This window comes from Coptis chinensis, chromosome 3 (genome assembly GCF_015680905.1).
Source record: "Coptis chinensis isolate HL-2020 chromosome 3, ASM1568090v1, whole genome shotgun sequence".
Taxonomy (NCBI): domain Eukaryota; kingdom Viridiplantae; phylum Streptophyta; class Magnoliopsida; order Ranunculales; family Ranunculaceae; genus Coptis; species Coptis chinensis.
Window position 1 is genome coordinate 72084810 of NC_141458.1, and position 23667 is coordinate 72108476.

At 37.5% G+C, this 23667-nt stretch overlaps 1 protein-coding gene and 1 pseudogene across 1 annotated transcript; both read left to right on the forward strand.

Annotated features, from left to right (window-relative positions):
• Positions 1-234: 234 nt before the first annotated feature.
• Positions 235-1692, forward strand: LOC147510687 (indole-3-acetic acid-amido synthetase GH3.17 pseudogene; annotated as a pseudogene).
• A 14883-nt stretch (positions 1693-16575) lies between these two features.
• Positions 16576-22293, forward strand: LOC147510688 (uncharacterized). Its single transcript, XM_086598220.1, has 4 exons — positions 16576-16587; positions 16712-16838; positions 16973-17027; positions 21687-22293. The coding sequence occupies exons 1-4, from the start codon at positions 16576-16578 to the stop codon at positions 22291-22293; spliced, it is 801 nt and encodes a 266-aa protein (XP_086454346.1).
• The last annotated feature ends 1374 nt before the right edge of the window (positions 22294-23667 follow it).

Sequence of the window (23667 nt, forward strand, 5' to 3'; positions counted from 1 at the left end):
ATTGGTTTAAAAGCGAAAATACGAGGACTAATAAACGGCGGCAAGTTTTCCCATTATATATATATATATATATATATATATATATATATATATATATATATATATATATATATATAGCCCCGCTCTTAAGTGGATGTACTTAAACGGACTTTATCTAAAATTTGAAATATCACCCGAAATGTACTCCAGAAGGTTTTAAAAATCGGGTCCTAAAAACTGAAAACCCCAAACCTCTCTACTATTTTCTCTCTCCCCAATATCTTTCTTTCGTGAGAACACTCTACCACTTTCTCTCTCTCTTTAGCCTATTTTGCTTAAATCGGTTCACAAAATTCATGAGATTGAACTTGTATCACTATGGAGTCTGAGTTTGGTAGTTTTGAAACATATTGAATTGATCGTGTTCTTGGGGTCTGATTTTAAGGGTTGCGGCTTGGGTGAGTATTTTTGGTAATCTCTGAGTCTAGCTTCCAAGATTTGATATAATACAAACTAATGTAAACATAAGATCATTTATCCATTTCTTCAGCTCCAGCTGCTTGCAATAATTTGGAGTATTTGTTTTTGAATTAGAAGCTTCAAAACAGAAAATTAAGATATGGATTCAAGTTTGTGAAGTAACTTACATAAAGTTAATTTACTTAGTGTAGTCTGCAACTCTTCATTGTTTGGGTGAGTCAGGAGTCACAGTGCTTTTGTACACATCAGGTATGTAGATGGTTTGTACCAAGGAAAAGGTATGTATCTCTTGTTTATCAAACCAGAAATCAACACTCCCTCTGGCTTGACGGCAAGACCAGTACTGACAAGCTACTACAATAGTAGTAACTTCAGAAATCGCCATTTCAACACGTTCAATGTCTACACAAGTCCGGATGATACCATTTTGTGCTCGGACGAAAGAAACAAAGCATGTTCTCGTACGGCTACTACTCGTGGATTGGTCCAACGCAGTGAGGTTCTTCGAGTTGGCGCAGTTTTTGCATCACCTTTCCTCCGCACAATCAATGTTTTGGAGGACTACTAGACAGAGTTATGTTCTAACATCAGGATGGGGATGTGTTTAACTGGATCACTGACTCCAATTGAGGAAATGTTGTAATAGGCATCCTTGGACAACCAAATCCGGAGCTGGCAGATTTTATTGAAATTCAATGTAGTGAAAAATCATGGGAAGGGATTATTAAGAAGTTGTGGCCTAGAACAAAGTATGTTGATGTTATAGTTACAGGTTCCATGGCCCAATACATTCCAATGCTCGATTTTTATAGTGGTGGGCTACCTCTTGTTTCAACAATGTACGCTTCATCAGAGTGTTACTTTGGACTCAACCTCAATCCCCTAAGCAAACCATCTGATGTTTCCTACACACTTCTCCCAAACATGGCCTACTTTGAGTTCCTCCCAGTGGAGAAAAACCATGGACAAGTGCACCAGGGTGTCCAATGTAATGGGACTTCTGACCATTCCTTAAAGGAGGAGGAAGAAGACATAAAAGAAGAAGCAGTGGATCTCACTACCATCAAATGTGGTCACTATTATGAACTCGTAGTTACAACTTTTACAGGTGATACTTTCTCAAATCTGATATGCATTCCTATTTACTTGTACGGTTGGTTTTCGTTCTCTTCTAAATTGCATGTCAGAGTATCTGACCATACACCATTAGTTTTCAGCTGTAGTATTAGTTAGCCGCAACAGGACATTGATTGCATCATGATAACTGTAAAAAGATATTCTTGCTCACAAATAAATAGATAAAACTCTAAACGAAAGTAAAACTATAAACTGTTGCTTATACTAGACTTATCAAAGATATTTATTTTCTACTCTCAAATCTATTGACGTAGAGTTGGAATAGAAGATTCGTTCCACTCCTAGTCCTTTAGCATTCAAGTTTTCTATAATTGATGGTCTATCCAAGGTCAATGAGAGATTTATGAAGGGAATTTATACTACGATGTAAATTCAAATAACAAGATACAAATAACAGAATGACAGAATGCTAAGAGTTGAATCTAGATAAAGAATTAGGGGAATTTGATTCCACCTTGATTACCAACTTAATAAACTAGCATAGATTTGTTGTAAACCAATTCTTACCCAAGAACGTAAGAATTGGTCGTTCTAATCTCTAATTATACATGGTATTTCTACCAATTCATAACTAGCATGTGAGGTCGTCCACCCATTCTCATGGCGAATCAACGACCTTCTAGAGTGGAATAGATTCTTACAACGATTCTATACTACACAATCAAGTTTTCATTAAGGCTTCATCAAACCCCTCTAATGGAGGTTTAGCCTTGATTCATCAAACTATCATTTCCAATTGACTTAAAACTAGACATAATATAAAGATTTGAACTTTACTAATTTAACTACTCAAGAATTGAAATCCAAATTAATAACTAGGAAATGAATAACAAACAATAATTGAAAGTAGATCTAAACAAATTTAAATGACAAAATCGAATTTAACAAGAACTACTATTTTATTTATCTAATGAATGAAGAACAATGATTCAAATAATTAATCTAAAACAAGGAATGAAACTAATTAATTATTCATTGAAAATCAAAAACTAGATCTACAAGATATTCTAATGGCTACTTTCTATTCTAAGCTATCTAACTATATCTTTCTTAAGAGCTAAGTCTTGTTTTATGTAAAAGAGGAGACCAGATCCACAATTTCATGCATGGGCTTAGGAGCTATGTTTTGAGCCGGAAAATCGAGCCCAAAGCCCAATTTCTTCAGTCAACAAAGCCCGTTTCAGCTAGCTTTGACTTTATCAGACTTTTCGTCCACTTCTGCTCCTCTGATTGAGTCAAGGCTTAGACCATTGGAAAGCTCTTTCCAAACCGGTCGTTTTGACGTAATGTAGGCCCAAATCCGAGGTATGAGTCCAAAGATATGGTTTTGAAATTTTTACTGACTTGTACATTATTTATGCCCGTGTTGACTTTTCAGCTTTTGACCGGGCTTTATAAAGGCTTTGTCTCCTTGAATCTTGGCTTTTACCACATAACTTCTTAGCAACTAACCCTTTGCTCCTTTATATTGCCAAAGTGGCACATTTCTGCACATAATTGAGTTCCATGCCTGAAATACATAAAAGAACGTAATTAGCATTAACTCTTATTTATTACTCACATAATTGGTCTAAAAGTAGTATTATTAAGAGGTTAAAACTACAGTTTTGGGCTCTTATCAAACCACCCCCAAACAGTATTTTGTTTGTCCTCAAGCAAATATGAGAAATTAGCATAAGTGACCAAAAATGGAGTTCTAACTAATCTCGTTTCGCCGAGTGCGATTGCATTGACCATATGCAACAAGGCCTTAAACCACTAGGAATTCCCTAGTGTAGTTATAGCCTCATGAGGAGATTTCTGCAGTGAAGGTACTCACAAACTTCATCTATACTACAATGACTCAGAAATAACTATTGTTTCCTTATCTATGTCTCAATTATCTATACATCTCACTAGCAATGAATACAGAATAATCAAGTCGAAACCTAAGCTAATATATGCATAATAATTTATCATCTACGAATAAACATATATACAATAAGTAATACTATGAGATGAACTAGCAGGTACGTTTCTGAAAACTCGGAATAGCGTCCTTAAGTAGGTCCTCACACAAATGTCAAGACAAAAACCACTCTGATTTTTCCACTCAAGTTTCGCTATTCCAGTGTGCAGTGGGCACATTTTACCTTACAATCTCTATGACACACAAGGAAGTCGGAGTTGATCAAACACATTTGCCACTTACTATCACACTAACCTATTCCTATTTGAGCTAGAGGTCTTTATTAGGTGTTGCAGGGATTAGGAGATGGTTTTAAGAAGGAAGGAAATGGATATTCAAAAAAGACAAGTTTGAGATAATAGAGGCTTCATATTATGTAACTAGAGAAACCCTTGGTCTTTACTTTTGATTCTACACTTTGTTTCCATCCTTAGTCATATTTTTCTTTTTTTCTTTGGCTTTTGACTCCTTTGATTCTATTTTTTTTTTGGAGTTCTAACTCTTTATTTTCTTTTATTTATTTATTTATTTATTTTATTTGGATGAAAACTTCCTTTTCTTATCTGAAGCGACTAACGAATTTTTGATTTCAAAGGTTCTTCTCTTTTGTATTCTCAGACTTATTCAAAGAATTGGGTAGGTTGATTTTTTTTTTTATTATTATTATTTTGTTTTGTTTTGTAACAGGGTAAAGAATTTGTGGTTTATGAAAGACTAAAGAAAGGCTCAGAAGGGCGACTAGCGGAAAATAATTCCTAGGTTTGAATTTCTGGCTATATCGATCCAAAGAGGGCCTAAATTCTCGCTTAGAATATGGTATAGTAATCAAGCAAGTGGACGTGTGATTTCTCTATCTGGATTTTACTTCTCCCTTGTGTCATTTCTCAAATGTTCACTCATATAAGGCTTCAGGCTATATTCTCACAGGATTTGTAGAATAAGTACTCTAGCCTAGATTTTAAACTTCATCGCCAACAATCATAGATACTCATGTAACATATTTATAGATAGATGCAAGGATTATTACCTACATATTAACCTAAGTTTCTAAAAACTATTATAATACAAAAGCTACGTGAGACTTTTAGATTATTGAGAGCATAGAGAAATAAAATAATACCAATATTCCTAAGTATATAGCATACTTTTTATTTATATTTTTAAAAAAATTAAATTTTTTAGCTAGAAAATAAGTGCATATTATACATATCTATATCCTAACAGATGCCTTAATTACACATGTTTCTATGCCCCCCAAACAAGAATTTTAAATAAAGAGGGTAGGAAAATACTATTGAAACACGTGAAATTCTGGAGCATCTGCAAAATAAGGTTAAACATACTAATATAGAAAAGAAAAACTGACGCAAGTCTATAAGAGTTCCACCCATTATGGGGTTAATGAGAAATAGATTGCTTGGGACATAAGCAGACACTAACTGAAATAAAAACTAACCTTAACTCCCGTTTAAACATTTTCCTCCTCATCCTTAATGAAGAAATGAGGTTCCTTCACATCCTGCCATGCCATGGTGATTTGTCAGGCTTCACGCCACTTATCGTCTGCTATAGCTAACCTATCAAGCGTCACTTGGTCGGATGGGGTGTAAGGCGCAACCTGATGAGGTTGTATCCTCCACCTTTGCCAAGTCATTGCACGGAATGATCGTATAATACAATTGGTGGGTCTCAAATGTCAACCCCAACCCAATCCGTGAAACAGGCACAAAAAATAGGAAAAAAACATAGCATTATACGGCAAATTAAAACATGCATAAGAAGGTACTCATGCCTCTTAGCATGGGCTCGGGCTAAACTAGACATTAAGGTCTGGGGAATATCATAGAGTGTACGTCCCCTAGCTAAAGCAATGAAAATATCACAAGTTTCATCATTCACAGAAGAATAACGCCATTCCCCTCTAATGTTTAGCATAATCCAAAACATAACAGTGCCCACGTTCATAGACAGGCTACCAAGGGCGACGTTATAATCCCCTTGGTCCTCTATCCTAAAGATTCCTGCCCCGTAATGCTCATGCAAATCATCATAGTTATACATATACATATTATCTACTAAATAGGCCCATGAGTCTTGTATTTTGGCCGGCATAGCAAGTCCAAGCACAAAGGCTATCAAGAACCTGGAAATTTCCATTGGTTCATCCCCGATGGTGATGGAGAACACTTGTTCTCCATCTGGTCTATCAAAGAACTTACAATTATCATAAAAATAAGATGTAAGTGCAGGAGAATAAAGTTCATCAGGACTTACTAATAGTGGCTCCCATCCTGCTAAAATGATCACTTCGCGAAACCACGCACCATAGGTGTCACTTTGGAATAAGTCTTCAAAAGACTGTTACGGTATGATATCTGAGGGAAAGTCATCCCCAATAAACTTCTTTGGAATAGCTGCGAAGGATCCTGGAACAATCCTCTGAAAACTGGAAATTTTTGGTGCCCATTGCAGGGTCGTATGGCAGAGGTGCGCTCAAGGTATGCACAGGATGGGCGCTGGGTCGCTCGAATGAAAACTGGAATTCCAGTGTTTTGGGCGCAGGTGGCGCTCAGGTTTGGGCTGGAGAGGGCGCAGGTCGCGCTCAGGGTAGAATTTCTCCGGCAGTAGCGGGTGGCGCTTCCAAGCCGAATCTTCGGGGAGTTGTTGCCGCGAAGTCGCGAAGGAAAAATAAGGTAAAGTGGGAATGAAACGTGAGAGATAAATGTGAGATGTAGTTGGGGTTGTGAGTGTAGAATGAATGCAATTTTTATATGATTTAAGTTGCTAAAACGAATCGGGAAGTTCCCAAAAAGTTTTAAGGCAATTGCCGGAAACAAAAAAAATACCAAAACCGAAAATGGAAACAACTCATATTTTTTATTCTAAAACAACCCTAATATCTTTTAGGTTGAATTTAGGATAGAAACTGCCTAACTCATCGAGATTTCATCCTACCACAATATCTATTTATAGTGATGCCCATATCAAAAATATTCTCAACCCTCACTCCAAAACAACTTATTAAAATAAATGATCCTATAACGAATTATGTTATGCTAAATAATACCACCCCAAAATAATTCGAGAAGGTGAGATTAATGATAAAAGCAACGCATAATTCGAAATTAACCAACTTATATTAAAATTGAATTCAAATAACATACGACAACCAAATTCAAATTTAATTACTGAACTAATCTTTTTACATCCGTACTAAATAAAGACAAATACAATAAAACAAATCAACTCATTAGATCCCTAAACCACTTGCTGCTAGTAGTGGAATGCATTTCGAGAAGCGATTGCCCTTGGGCTTCCGATGGGCGAGCCATCCGTCTTTGCGGGCGACGATGCTCGCGGCCTCACGTGACCGCTCCTCCGAAGAAGAACCCCCCTGGGGTGGGAAGCGTGCAAGCATGTCGTCTCGGAACTGGCGCTGAACTTCCATCTCGGCCCTCGTCTATTCCCACCGCTCATCCTCGCGCCGGGCACGAGTCTCGAAGTTATGATGTATGGTAGCCTGCCGAGTTCGGAGGTCTTCCCAAATAGTATTGAGATAACGCATGCCATGGTGAATCACAGCCATGCGTTATGCATCCGACCTACACCTCTCCAAGGGATCGGCATCAAAACATGTCGTGTCATCCTCATCCTCCGAGTCAGTCTCCTCGACTACCCTCTCTTCAGGCAACCTCCAAACTCTCTGGATATACTCCGTATAAATATGATGATTTCGGTGCTCCTTCAGGCAAATCCTATCAGACCTCGGAGTCTCTCTCAAGGTTATCATGATCTTCGTTATCAAAACAGGGAGAGGTGCAATACTCTTTCCAACTCCCATAATCATATTACGCAAAAACTCCAAAATACAGAACTCATACTTCTGCTCATGGAGTATCCATAGAACGTGAAGGCAGTTCAGACCGATATCGCTGACTTTCTCCTTCCCTATGACATTCCTACCAATCCACTGAGCTACAACCAGCTGGTTGGTTCTGAGAGACGACTGGCGAACACAATGCGAGCTCGCATTGTAGTTCCCTTCCGCAACAATCGCGTTCATCATAGGTTCTACAGCAGTAAACTGGGAATCCTGTAATATGGCATCGAGATGGTGTCTAGGCGGAATGCCTAAAATCTTAGCCAACAATCTAGTAGTAACCTCTCTCCTCCCAGCCACCTTAACAAAAATTCGATTCCCATTCAACTCCCTCGTCCTATAAAACTCTCGGACCAAATCTTCGTGGTAAAAATCAACTGTCGAGTACCACAAACCACTCCAGTCTCTCCTAACCATCTCGTCACCGTAAAACGGCTCGAAGTGGTCGGCAGTAAAAGCATGCTCCGGCAATATCCGACGTCTTTGAGCTATTGGAGTTTTTATAAGATGTGTGGGTTTGAATAAGGTAGGGGGACTTGTTTTGAAACACCCTAATTAAAAATAATGGCAGGAGGCACGGTGGTGGTGGTGACAGTCAAAAATTTTGAATTTTTGATGATTTTTTGTTGTTTAAGTTGGTGGAGGTAGTGATGGGTGTAGTTGGGAGAAGATTTGGGTGGGTTTTAACTTTGGGAGTGGGTGTATTTAGGTTTATTTTTTTTTATTTAGGTTAGGTTTTTGAAGCTTTGTTGTTTGTTAATAGCGGTTTGGAGAATGAAACACGACTGTTGGTGGAAGAAGGAGACGCACGTGCGCTGCACGTGCACGCGAGGTTTGGCCCAAGCCCACTTGATTTTCCGATTTTGTTTTTCGATATTTCGCGCAACTTCAAACTTAAATTGCCGCTTCGTTACAGGGCCGATTTTTGCGAATGAGGTATGGAAATGATCAGGAGATAATTTCCAATCCAATGATCCATAAAATGCTCTAGTCTGACTGTTAGTGACATATAAGAAGATGGAAAATGCCTCGAAGTGCGTGCATGATGTAAGTTATGCGAACAAATGAAATCTAATTTCATAGATAATGTCAACCCCACCCGGATCTGAATACGATTAAATGGCCTAAACAACACAAATGGACAGTTGAACAATCTATGACAGAAACCGGACACCCCACCCCCAAACAAATTTTTGACAACAGAGTTTAGAAAATTTGTTTTTTTTTTAAAAGTGGGTCTTTTAAAGTCAGATTCTCGAGACTTCTTAACTTACTATGTTTGTGATTTTTATAATTTTTTATTTTTTATGAATAAAATTTAATATAAGAAAAACAAGAAGGCAATAAAGGCATAATTCACACCATAGAGGGACATGACTCAAAAACCCATAAAACATGCAAGAGTAGAAAAGATGAATTATGTTAACCGTGGACTTAGGATCCGGTACTTACAGCCACACACTCCATAGGGAGGGACCGGTTACCTGAATGGTGCACTTACCAATATATGGAAATGAAAGAAAGTACACCAATGAAAAAGGTCAGTCCTCGTAGATAGGGTCCTGTAAAAGGACTTCCTCTACATCAGGGGACAATAGCTCATGGAAATGTTTCAACCATTGACCATTAACTTGAAAGGTATTGTTGTCCTTGGGATTTACCAAGGTGATTGCCCCGTAAGGGATGACTTCAGTAACCAGAAAAGGATCAGACCAATGAGTTTTTAATTTTCCTGGAAAAATATGTAGACAGGAATTGTACAGTAAGACCTTTTGACCTACAACAAACTCTTTGCGCAAGATTTGCTTATCATGAACACGTTTCATGTTAGCTTTATAATCCTTTGCGAGATTATAAGAATCGCTATGGATTTCTTCAAGCTCATTCAATTACAACTTGCGTTTGACACCCACCTCATCAAAATTGAAGTTAAGGCTTTTTATAGCCCACATAGCACGGTGCTCCAATTTAACGGGCAAATAACAAGGTTTTCCAAATACAAGTCTAAAAGGAGACATACCTATAGGAGTTTTGAAAGCAGTCTTATACGCCCATAAGACATCAGATAGACGCTTCAACTAGTCTTTCCTATCAGGATTTACAGTTGTTTCTAAGATCTTTTTGATTTCCCTATTAGAAACTTCTACTTGTCCGCTAGTTTGTGGATGATACGGAGTTGCTACCTTATGTGTAACTCCATACTTCTTTAATAGTGATGAAACAACTCTGTTGCAAAAATGTGTTCCTCCATCACTAATGATGGCCTTGGGAATGCCAAATCGATAGAAAATATACTCTTTTACGAAAAACACAACTGTCTTATGGTCATTGCTACGGCAAGCCATGGCCTCTATCCATTTAGACACGTAGTCTACGGTAACTAGAATATAAATGAAACCGTAGGAAACTGGAAAGGGACCCATGAAATCAATGCCCCATATATCAAAAATTTCTATCACCATGATTGGATTCAATGGCATCATATTACGCTTTGTGATTCGCCCAAGTTGTTGGCAACGAATGCACTCCTTGCAATGCACTTGGGCATCTTTAAAGAGAGTAGGCCAATAAAACCCACATTGTAGAATTTTAGCAGCTGTTTTCATACCACTGAAATGGCCACCACACTTTTTTTCATGGCAGAATGAGAGTACCTCATTATATTCCCACTGGGGAATACAACGACGAATAATATGATCCGCACAATACTTAAAAAGGTAGGGCTCATCCCAGTAGTATAGCTTAACTCTGGCCAAAAACTTCTTACGTTCATTTCTTGACCAGCCATAAGGAATAACATCAGACGCTAAATAATTCACAATGTCAGCATACCATGGTGCAGAAAATATAGCATACAAATGCTCGTCCGGAAAAGAGTCCGGTATGGAGTCAGAATCACTTTCATCGTCGTTTGTAAGTCTAGATAAGTGGTCGGCAACTACGTTTTCAACCCCTCGTTTGTCCTTTATTTCTAATATGAATTCTTGCAGGAGAAGAATTCTTCGGATCAATCTCTTCTTAGCATCCTTCTTAGAGAGAAGGTACCTAAGGGCTGCATGGTCCGTGTAAACTAGAGTCTTAGAACCAACCAAATAAAGACGAAACTTATCTAAAGCATAAATGACAGCTAAGAATTCATTTTCAGTAGTTGTATAATTCCTTTGAGCATTGTTTAGAGTTTTACTAGCATAATAAATAACAGTGGATTTTATCTAGTTTCTGTCCCAAGACAGCACCAACTGCATAATCACTAGCATCACACATGAGTTCGAAAGGTTTAGACCAATCGAGAGGTTGTATAATGGGTGCGGAAGTTAAGGCGGCTTTCAAAGTTTCAAAAGCCTATTTACAGTTAAAATTAAAATCAAAGATGGCCTCCTTTAAAAGCATATTAGTTAAGGGTCTAGCTATTTTCGAAAAATCTTTGATAAACCGCCTATAGAAACCTGCATGGCCTAGAAAGGCTCTAATATCACGGACAGTCCGTGGTATAGGTAGAGTCGCTATTTTATCTAGTTTGGCCTTATCTACTTTGATGCCATCACTAGATACGATGTGACCTAGTACTATTCCTTTTTTCACCATGAAGTGACATTTTTCCCAATTTAAAACGAGACTCTTCCCTTCACATCGTGTTAAAACTTTAGACATGTTAGTCAGGCATTCAGTGAAAGACTCTCCATAAATAGAAAAATCATCCATGAACATTTCCATGAAACGCTCTACCATGTCACTAAATATATGAAGCATACACCGCTGGAAGGTACCAGGAGCATTATAAAGGCCAAAAGGCATTCGTTTATAGGCGTATGTTCCAAAAGGACATGTGAAGGTAGTCTTTTTTGGTCATCAATATCAATAATAATTCGGAAATAGCCAGAGTAGCCATCCAAAAAACAATAAAAAATATGACCCGCTAAACGTTCAAGCATCTGATCTATAAAGGGTAAAGGAAAATGATCCTTTCGTGTCATGGCATTTACCCGTCTGTAATCAAAACAGATCCTCCATTTCATAGGACCATGCGTGGCAACATATTCACCGTTGGCATTACGTACCATGGTAATCCCTAATTTCTTTGGAACTACATGAATGGGACTTACCCATTCGCTATCAGAGATTGGGTATATGATACCTGCATCGAGTAACCGTAAGACTTCTTCCCTGACCACTTCATTCATGGCAGGGTTTAAACGACGCTGAGGTTCGCGGGAAGTCTTTGCGTTATCCTCTAAATGGATACGATGAGTGCACACATTAGGGTCAATTCCCTTAATGTCGGCTAGGGACCAACCAATTGCAGAACGATGTTCCCTAATCACCCTGATCAACCGTGTCTCTTCCTCCTTAAATAACAGAGAAGATATAATTACCGGGTGACTACCATCCGGATCAAGTTGAATATATTTTAACTCAGGAGGAAGAGGTTTAAGCACCGGGGTTGGAAGAATATCGATAAATGCTTCTGGAGGGTCCTCATCTTGAGTAATGAATACTTGCTTAGGCAGCAGGTCTTCAAACTCTGTATAAGGAGCAACCGAAGGGTCTACGATTTGTGTAGACTCGAAGATGGTGTTGACTTCCTCTATGTAGGAGTCATCGATAAAATCTGAACTTCCAAAAGAAAGGAATTTATGCATATGGTTTTCTAAAAATGTGTTATTAAAGTAATCTTGAGCTAAGCTCTTGATCATGCTAACCTCTCCATCTATAGAAGAATCTAGTAACTGTTTTATCAGTTTAAAAACATTTACCTCAACCGAAAGATGGCCAAAAGACAAGGACATCGACCCATAGCGGCAGTTTATAAGCGCGTTGGCAGTTGCCAAGAAATGACGCCCTATAATGATCATAACAGAGTCGTTAGCGACTTTTGTATCGAGGATAACAAAATCAGCAGGATAATAGAAATCCTGGACCTTAACAAGCATATTTTCAACCACACCCTTAGGGTACTTAATTGATCGATCCGCTAATTGCAACGTCATTTTAGTAGGTGGCATCTCTTATAGACCTATTTGTTTGTATAAATAATACGAGAGTAAGTTAACACTCGCCCCCAGGTCTAGTAAAGCGGTCGTCGTGTGGGAATCTCCTAAGGTGCATTATACAGTAGGACAACCAGGGTCCTTGTACTTAACGATTCCATTGTGTTCCGTTAAAGTTTGAAATTGTTCAGTTAAAAAGGCATCTTTAGGAATATTTGTCTTACGCCTTTTAGTGCACAACTCTTTGAGAAACTTAAAATGGTGAGGTAATTTTTTCATTACGTCCAGAAAAGATAAGTTTATCATTAGATTTTTAAAAACTTCCCTAATCTCGTCGAAGTTTGTATCCCTGTTTAACACAGCTAATTTCTGGGGAAACGGTGGTTTCTCTCTATATTTAGCGTATGGATCAACTGGATGCCTAACCTTTGTTTTATGTTTCTTAGGTTATGGTTTAACTGGTACCTCTATGGGGGTAGGCTCTTCAGTTTCTATTACGGTATCTAGTACAATCTCCGGTGTAGGGACAACTGGTGGGGTAACTATAGGCATAGTTACTTTGTTATCAACCACTTTCCCAGAACGGAGAGTGGATATGGCATTTAGCTCACCTATGTTTTCATTTTCCGTACTAGTATTACCATTTACTTCAAAGGTTGTGTTTGTTGTTTTAGGATTAGCTATCCCTTGTCCTGGAAGTACACCTTTGGGTTGCACTTTCTCTTGAGCTAACTACTGTAAGAAAAAGTTGGATAGCTTGTAAAATTTGTTGTTGAGATTGCATAAAGGTACCAAAACGATCCGGTTGTGGAAGAGTGTTAGCTATAGGTTGTGTGACAGGAACTATGTCACGTTGATTATTAATAGGTGGATTTTGATAGTTATTATTTACCGAAACGATACCTCTATTAGTATTATAATTATTATTGTTATAATTATTATAATTACCCTGACCTTGTGCTTGACCTTGTCGTGGTTGCGCTTGGTTGTTATAATTATAATTACCCTGACCTTGTCCTTGTCGTGGTGGAGCTTGGTTATATTTGTTTACTTGCCTAACATTTTGATTATTAAACCCTAGAGGTGTTACTTGTTGATTATTCCTCCAACTGAAGTTGGGATGTTGTCTCCAAGGGGCGTTAGGAATAAGAAAACTATTAATTGAGCAAACATTATCTTGTTGTGACTGTTGTTGTTCATAGGCGAGAGGACAATAGGAGTCGGGATGCTCTGAACTCAAATAGAAATTACATGGATTGGAGTTGACATTCATGACGAGGATAGGCGTTTGTTGAACAGAAATAGCCTCTACCTTTTTAGTTAGAGATTCGATTAAATTTTTAAGTTCCGGATCGAGTTTCATCTCAAACATAACGGCGGCCTTCACTGTTGTTGAAGAACTAGCGTTGCGGGAGATATCGTCACTACCCCCACCCAGTTATTATTACGCTTAGTCTGATCTTCTAAAAATTTATAAGCCTCTAAAGCTCCTTTACTTAAGAAACTATCCCCATTCATTATGTCAAGGACTTCTTTATGATGGTGTAGAAGTCCCTTGAAAAAGGCACGAACTAACGTGTCTTTCGCGAGGTTATGATGTGGACGTCACTACACCATAATAGGATATTTGCAACACGCACCTTTTTTTATTTGCAATGCTTATTTAGCGTTAGTAAGTTTCCAACGTTAAATAAATGTTGGTAATGTTGTAAAGCGTTGCTTTATTTGGGTGAATTTCCGGAATTAATTGCTCCGCTTAAAAAGCGTTGGAGAAGTGTTACAAACTTAAAAATTTCGCGAACAGAGGGAAACCAAAAATATCGAACCAAAAATATCGAAATATAAAACATAATTTTTTTTTTCTCTCCTCTCTGACTCTCTCTCTCTCTCTCTTTCTCACCGCCGCATTATCTCAAGATCCCTAATTTTCGCACTCCTCAATCAAAGAAAGAAGAAGAAGAAGAAGAATGGTCGATCCCTAATTTTCGCACTCCTCAATCCCTAAATACTGGTTCTCTCTCTCAATTTCTCTGAAATTGAAAACAATGGTCGTTCAATTTCAGTTCCACACTAATCAAAGTTGTTCTAACTGATTGATTCACCGTTTTCAATTTTGAGAGTTTGTTTCAAAAGACATCTCTTTTTATTTTGTTTTAAAAAGCTCAATGTTTTCCAAAAACGAAGAAAATTTTCCTGTTTGTGAAAAGAAAACACATCTCTTTCTTAAAACGCACGTTTGTCTCCATTTGTTTTTATAAGAAATTCTGATACTTGGCTTACTCTTAAGGTGTCTTTGGCTGTAAGAGGGATCATTGAAGGTGCATCTCATTTGGTAGTAGAATACTTACATGCAGTAAGAAGCATTTGCTGATGTGTTCTCCACGCTTGTGAATTTCTTTTATATAAGAATTCATGGCGTGAGGGGCGTGGAGAATTTTCAGTTGGCTATTGGCTTTCCTATTTTATGGAAGTTCTTATGTATCAAGTGATATTTTGCAGTTCTTATGTATCATGGTATTCTTTCCCTGTTTTTGATGATTTGTTAAATTTATTTTCAAATTTGAAAGATTGTTGTTATTATTATTTTGCAGGGGTTCTCAAGAGCAACAAGAAATTCCTGGGCCATCTTCTTCTTCTTGGTATTCTCCACCAGATTCCTCACGCCCATCTACACCGGTACTACTACTACTAATGCCCTAAGACCATCGATTTCTCACAATCGCTTAAGGACAAGTTGTTTCTCCTTCTGAAGTCGTAGCCATCATTCATCTCTTAAAGGACAAAAGGTATCGAATGTTAATTGGACTTTTCTTAACCACATATATACAGATCTCTTTTTAGTCTTATTCAAATTCTGAGAAATTACACAAGACCAAGCCCCTAGTTCTAGACGGCCAGATTGACTAGTAATTTAATTTATCTATTGCCCACATGTTTTAGTTTTATATCTTTTCTTAAAACAAAGATTATAGTGTTCGACTTTGTTATAGTAAGTTTTATCTTGTATATATTATCGGTAATTTCTCAACTGATATGTAGTGTCGAATGCCTTGTAGTGTGGACGAAGTTAAAACTCTTGTCCGATAAAGATTCGTACAATCAGTTCTTGCTTTCCCACTCTTGATGGATCTAAATTGAGTAAATTCCCACTCTTTATGGTAACTGTTTCAATGCGTGGAAACCTCTATCCTTCATTGTTTGCTTATATTTCTAAGGGTGGCTTTTAATATAATTCATGCTCTTGAAGAGCTTCTATCCATCTTGCTTTTCTCTAATAAGTAATATATTTTCCTTGATTTTGAAATGATGAGAAGTACACTTACAGGTCTCAAAGTATGTATAAATCAACGAGTTGAATATGTACCCTACAATTGTTGTTGGGTTCTATTCATTAAAAATTAAAATCTCAATCGGAAGTCAAGTATACTATTTGGTCGAAATGATAACAAAATAAACTGATTCTACATTTTCTAGAGTGCGTGCAACATTTTACGCTGAAATTAAGTGCCTTAAGGTACCTATAAAAGAAAAGTTTCTAAGTTTGTCATACAAGGATCATTCCACATTTCCACCATATGTTATGGTGAGTAGCTATTCTCTTTTCGAATGGGTTTCTTCAATATGCCTCAATTAACTATCTTTTTTTGTCTCTCCTTTTTTTCATTTTCTTTTTATTTATTTTCATTTTGTCTCTACTTTGGTGAATCCTAAAACTATTCTTTTTGTTCTCACATTGGGTATACTTGCCTTGATACTTGTCACTCTATCCTGCTCAAATGTTATTGTTCTTTCTTGTAGTTTTTTTAAAGAGATCAATGTTTTAGACTATGGAGCTGTTGGGGGTGGCTACATTGATGATTCTCAAGTAAATTGTTTTACTTCTCTTCCGTATGCTAGCTTTCTTCCTAATATATAATTTAACAGTTATGACTTCCATCTTTGATTACCAGGCATTTTTGAAGGCATGGGATGTTACATGTAATTAGAATTTGTCGAAAGTGCTAACATGATTATTCCTAGAGAAAGGAGATTTTTGGTTAATCCCATTACGTTCAATGGCCCATGCAAACTTTCAAGGATAAATATTCAGTACTGAAAAAAATCGCAAAGACATTTTTCGATTCGTGTTTTTGAGAACCGAAAGTAAAAATGCTAACATAAACATGGTAAAAAAAGTAGCAATTCCAAAAGATCATCCTAATAATGTCCATGTCGATACTCGATACAGTAGAGTTTTATGGCTCAAGTTAGAAAGACTTCTCTTGATTGGTGATTGACTACGTCTTCTTTTTTTTGTAGATACTTGGAACTATATTATCTCCTCAAGATACCGAAAAGTGGGACGGGATTGATTCAAGCCAATGGCTTGCATTTAGACGTGTTACTGGTCTCATAGTTGATGGTTATGGCACTATTGATGGATGGGGTACAAATTAGTGATCTAATTCATGCCGCAATGCCACAAAGAAGGTAACCGACAGATTCGCCCCATTAACATGTTTTGGAATAGTACGTTCGGCAATTTTAAAGCTAATCATCTCAGCTTGCTTTAATTTGCAGGATTGCACGCGAAAATGGCTTCAACAAAGAAGTATTTATATGTTGATTGGTATATGTTCGCATCTAGTAATATTTGTTAATAAATTCGATAAAATCGCTGAATTTTGTTGTTAGGCTATCAAGTTCATATTCGCTCCAATAGTTATCTCAAATATTAACCGTGGTTCCGTGATGGGGTGCTGATTTGGTTGACCATCTTTGTTGCTATGGCGTTTGGGGCAGAGTCAAAGTGGTAGTTACGTCGGATCCAGTACACCTAAAATTCGGTTATCGATAATGCCCGCATTGTAATTCAACCAAATACGAAAGCAAACCGTTGATTGACTTGATTCACACACATGCTTGGTTTTAGTTCCGTTTGCTTAATCTTGTTACCTAAATAAAAGGCGTTGATGTAATGTAAACTAGTGCCGGCTTGGTTCTCGCAATTGTCATTTTCATTGGCATACTTTTCACCATTGATTTGATTTGTTTCCGTGAATTTTTACAAAGGAATTAAATGGTGCCGATATAGCCGTTTTTTGTACAAAGTACTTGAGCATTTTGCCTTAAATAGGAACAGCTAATAAGTTAGAGTGGTCCTATTTCAGCAATGGAGTCTTAAATCTTTGCTTATTTTTTCTGCAATTTACAATATCCATTTCTTCTTCGTTGGTTGTTGCATGTGATGCAACTATCTAAGTTTGTTTTCAAGGCGAGGCCAGAAATTGTGCTTTGGTTAGTGTTCCCTGTGTTTGTTGTTAGCCAGTCTCCATATATGGTCGAATACTTCACTTCCTTCACCGAAAGTATGTTTTGTTTGAAAGTTGTCATGTTGAGTTGTTCTAGTGATTAGGTGACGTGGTCAAATGTATGTAAAATTATCTTAATAACAAGAATTGGTAGAAAATAACATTGCTGTGGTGAAACCTTAACCAACTACCAAACAAAAAGCTAAAAAGGATGGGTGTCCGGGTATGTGTTGTTCTCAAGCGGTGGATCCCCACAATAAGCGGAAACACATTTCTGGCTGGTCTTCGTGTTATCTGAAAATGGGCAGATATGGAGTGGTAGTGAATAGTGACACCTTGTCCCACTCGGTTACGTTTAATTTTAGCTACCTCTTGGCCTTCATTAGTGGACATTTTGGGTACCAAATCTTGGTTGTCAATGTCCTTGAATACTCTCTATTCTACTATTCTCGTACTACTTGGTGCAAAGTTTGAAACACTGGGGTTGCATTTAGCCCATTGGAAGGGCCCAAACAGATTGATTATGCCCGATATCCTTAAAGAAAAGTTGGTGTCCTTCCAATAATTCATTTTGAAATGTCCCCATTGTTTTTCTTATTGAATCTCACTATAACTTTTGCCATGATCTTATAACATATCAATTATTCATCACATTGTTAAGTTAATACTTGTAGTTTACATCTTTCGTTACAATTCTTTTAAGGCCATATTGATATAATGTATTGTCATATAGGCAAATGGATCAAATTTATATCAATGTGGGGTAAATGTGGATTCTGACCCAAGTCCTAGCAATTGAATAAACTGATTGGAGTTGCAGAGGAGATGTTGAAGTAGAAACGGCAAAAACGGGTGATAAGTAGATCGGTGAATGTTATGGTGTAGATGGTGTAGATGGTGGAATGTAGTAAGGACTTGGTCAATCCTACGCATGTGCTGATAAGGCTTTTCATGGTTTAACCTATGAAAAACGGGTAACAAATTAAATATATTCGGGGGAATTCGAAAATCCCCCACTGGGTCTGATAGAACGATGAAAGATTTAGGGCTATCGTTCAAGACTTTGTAAAAGTCAGAGAGAGGAGACTCTCTTTCTTCAGCCATTACTTCAGGTTATGTGTGGTATATTAGTTAGAGGTGTAGTCGATGGTATACTAGAAAGGCGTGTTTGTTGCTGTTGTCAGTTAATTACGTTAGGCGTTTTTCTTCGGCCTGACCTTAATCTCATGCAAGGCTAAGACCAATCTTAATGAAACACAACAACACTCCAAACAATCCTGATATGCTAGTATGAACCTCTAACAGAAGATGAGAGGTGTTGAAGAAAAGAGTACCTGAAAGCATCCTTGCTTCGCTTATGAATAGCATCTTGTTTAGGCGTGCTCGGTGTATATAACAAGTTAGAACGAAAATCTTGAAGAAATGGAAGTTTGAATCAAACCCGTGGAAATTGGGCGCTTTCAGCAGAGGGCTGGGTCTTTCGAGAATAGGTTAGGGCCGGGCGCAGTCGCTTCAGTCAAGTTAGAGTTCCAGGTGGGTGGGCACAAGTCGTGCTCCAAGTTAGCCTTGGGAGGGCGCAGGTCGCGCTCAGGCTTGAAGTGGAATTCCAGACGTGTGGGCGCAGGTCGCGCTCCAAGTTAGGCTTTGGAGGGCGTAGGTCGCGCTCAGGCTTGAAGTGGAATTCCAGGCGTGTGGGCGTAGGGTGCACTCCAATTTGGCTTGCCTAGGGCGCGGGTCGCGCTCCGAGTAATTTTTCGAGGAAAATTCAGTGCTAAAACGGACAACCACAGTGACAATCAAACAAGGGTGGGTGGGTTATGGGACTTTGAAAAACTATCAATTCTAAAGAAAACAATACTAAAGAGTACTAAGATGGCAGGGGCGCCATTTGATATCTGTAAAAAGATAGTCTTACTCACAAATAGAGCGATGAAACTCTAAACGAAAGTAAAACTATAAACTGTTGCTTATACTAGACTTATCAAAGATATTTGTTTTCTACTCTCGAATCTATTGACGTAGAGTTGGAATAGAAGATTTGTTCCACTCCTAGTCCTTTAGCATTCAAGTTTTCTATAATTGATGGTCTATCCAAGGTCAATGAGAGATTTACGAAGGGAATTTATACTACGATGTGAATTCAAATAACAAGATATAAATAACGGAATGACAGAATGCTAAGAGTTGAATCTAGATAAAGAATTAGGGGAATTTGATTCCACCTTGATTACCAACTTAATAAACTAGCATAGATTTGTTGTAAACCAATTCTTACGTTCTTAGAATTAGTCGTTCTAATCCCTAATTATACATGGCATTTCTACCAATTCATAACTAGCATGTGAGGTCGTCCACCCATTCTCATGGCGAATCAACGACCTTCTAGAGTGGAATAGATTCTTACAATGATTCTATACTACACAATCAAGTTTTCATCAAGGCTTCATCAAACCCCTCTAATGGAGGTTTAGCCTTGATTCATCAAACTATCATTTCCAATTGACTTAAAACTAGACATAATATAAAGATTTGAACTTTACTAATTTAACTACTCAAGAATTGAAATCCAAATTAATAACTAGGAAATGAATAACAAACAATAATTGAAAGTAGATCTAAACAAATTTAAATGACAAAATCGAATTTAACAAGAACTACTATTTTATTTATCTAATGAATGAAGAACAATGATTCAAATAATTAATCTAAAACAAGGAATGAAACTAATTAATTATTCATTGAAAATCAAAAACTAGATCTACAAGCTATTCTAATGGCTACTTTCTATTCTAAGCTATCTAACTATATCTTTCTTAAGAGCTAAGTCTTGTTTTATGTAAAAGAGGAGACCAGATCCACAATTTCGTGCATGGGCTGAGGAGATATGTTTTGGGCCGGAAAATCGAGCCCAAAGCCCAATTTCTTCAGTCCACAGAGTCCGTTTCAGCTGGCTTTGATTTCAGCAAACTTTTCGTCTACTTCTGCTCCTCTGATTGGGTCAAGGCTTAGACCATTAGAAAGCTTTTTCCGAGTCGGTTGTTTTGACGTAAGGTAGGCCTAAATCCGAGGCCTGAGTCCAAATATATGGTTTTCGAAAGTTCTGCTGACTTGTGCACTGTTTCTGCCCATGTTGACTTTTGAGCTTTTGACCAGGCTTTATAAAAGCTTTGTCTCCTTGAATCTTGGCTTTTATCATAGAACTTCTTAGCAACAAACCCTTTGCTCCTTTATATCGCCAAAGTGGCACATTTCTGCACATAATTGAGTTTCATGCCTAAAATACATAAAAGCACGTAATTAACATTAACTCTTATTTATTACTCACATAATTGGTCTAAAAGTAGTATTATTAAGGGGTTAAAACTACAGTTTTGGGCTCTTATCACATCATGCGTAGAATTGTGTTGTCAAAACTCAAAATAGGTTTGACACTGTCTCGTACTTGAAACTTTGCAACCTATCTATCTACTTCCTAACAAAATGAAAAATAGTGTTGCTACACCATTGAATCATTAATTGGTTCTATTTTTTAAGACATATACCTTGTTGGGAATATTTGGCTTTAATCGTATCAAACGGTTGATGCGAGAATTTGGGCTAGTAGTCATGAAATTAATGGACAAACCATTGTAAATATTGATGTGATGTTGCAAATAAAAATCTATTTGTAGAATTCTTAGGGCGAGTACTTAATTCAACTGCGCAAGCATAAGATGATATGTGTGTGTGTGTGTGTGTGTGTTTTTTTTCCGATAATAAATGATATATGTGTTTTGAATCTCATTATGTATGTATATAAATTAGAGAGGCAATTTCAAGAGATAAATTGTCAGAAGCTTCAACTACACTTCTTCATAATCCCACAAGTACAATCCTATTTTGTTTTGATGATGATTCAGGTCGGGATTGGACTCAATACATTCTGCCTTATAGTGTTTTTGCTCCCAGTATTGCCTCATGATTTCTTTTATTTATAATTTCAGAAAACGGAAGAACGTGTCTTTCCCAAAGCCGTTGTATCCTCTTATGCATCCGTCTGTTCTGGTAGAGACTTATGAGAAAGGGGAAAGTGTTTCACGCTATATTGATGATGATGATGTCCTGGTCGGAAGCGATCGAACCAAACAAGCTCTTGTGCACATGGGGACTCATGCACTTCTTAAGATGCTTTTGGTAGACAATTTTGTCCATGCTAATATGCATCCTGGAAATATCCTCGCTCGGGTAGCTCGGGGAAAGCCTAAAGAAAAAGGGTTGTTTAAATCCAAGCCTCATGTCATATTTCTTGATGTAGGCATGACAGCTGAGCTTTCAGGGAATGATAGAGATAATTTGCTAGAGTTTTTCAAGGCTATTGCCGTCCAAGATGGTTGCACTGCTCCAGAGAGCACTCTGAAATTGTCAAAGAAACAAATCTGTCCTGATCCTAGTGCATTTATCGAGGAAGTGGAGAAGTCATTTACTTTATGGGGTACCGAAGAAGGTGATGTTGTCCATCCTGCTGAATGCATGCACCAATTGCTTGAGAAAGTTCGGCGTCATAAAGTTAACATTGACGGCAATGTTTGCACTGGGATGTGTTTTTTTTAGTCTTAGAAAAGAATATGGAAGCAGTAAGGTAGTCTGTCAGATTTTGGACTCTTACCTACTGGCCGCCAAAGGCATAATCTGTGTAGCATGGGCTCTGTGGAATGCTTTGCGTGAGTGAAAATTGCAAGCGGTGAAAAGTTACTCTATAGTGATCTTGCTAATGACATCATGTGATTGAGGAGTGGAGATGTTCATCAGTTGTAACTTGATGGGATGAATTGATTGCATCGAGTGGGCAGAGCTATACGCCTCTTACTTGCGGCATGTAGGTGGATTCAAAGAATGAATATACCTAGAAGATGTTGTTTTTCAAACCTGTATCCAAGGGATACAAGACTCAAATTTGAGATTCAACTAAATACCCGGATGCATCTTCACCTGTGTTTGGTAGACTGGGGTGCACGAGAAGTGTTATGGAAGTTGGATTGGAACAGCTATTAACTTGGTTTGTATAGTTCATGCTAAATCCATGGTCTGTCATGGTTGAAATGTGATACTTTCCTTGGTAGAAATAAATAATTAAACAAAACTTTCATGGCATTGGTATTCTTACAATCGTACTGTTCTTTATTCTTAATGTGTTAAATGGCATAAACTTTCATAATGTTCCTCTTCAATATCAGTACTAGAATTGATAAAGTCCCACAAAGTTGCTGCAGTGAACTCCAATTTGAGTAACTATCTCGTTCAATTCAACGCCACTCAATTCAAAGCCACAAATCCTCAAGTTCTCCAAATAATTGAGTTTAGCTATAAATTCTGGGAGACACTGCCTTTGTTCTGGAGTTGCATCGAAGTAGGGAACGCTTAAGATTTTCAATGCTTTGCACCTACAAAAGAAATACAATTTGAGCATAGTGTGACACTAAAAAATAAAGTAAACATTCTATGTAAGTAGTTATAATAAATTATAAATTTGAGCAGTAATTTGACTTGTACCACATAAGTGATTAGATTTGCACAAAAAAACAAAGTTTTCTAGACACTAAATATTGGACATGTAATTACTTACTCCTCTGAAATATAGTTCAAGTCTTCAAAGGTGCAATCATCTGGAAGTGTAACCATGGTTGCAGTTCCTCATCTACGACTAACAGCAAATTTTATCAAGTTAGTATAAGATGAACCAAATGAAAAGTCATCAAAACGAAAATCAAGATTTTTCCAACACCTAGGACTTAAGTGAGGCTTGTACCATGACTTGCACACAAGTGGAATATCCAACATCAAGTGCTTCAGTCCCACTCTCTCAAATACCAGTGCTAGACAATCACAGTTTAAGTCTTCCCATATTCTCTCCGCCATTTTCTGTGTATGTATATGTAATGCCTTTATTCTCACTACTCCAGATGCACTATATAAAGAGAACTTAAT

Coding starts and splice junctions, on each gene's coding strand:
- LOC147510688 (XM_086598220.1), top strand. Junction 16,839..16,972: donor TGGCACTATTGATGGATGGG/GTACAAATTAGT, acceptor TTTAATTTGCAG/GATTGCACGCGAAAATGGCT. Junction 17,028..21,686: donor TTATATGTTGATTGGTATAT/GTTCGCATCTAG, acceptor TTATAATTTCAG/AAAACGGAAGAACGTGTCTT.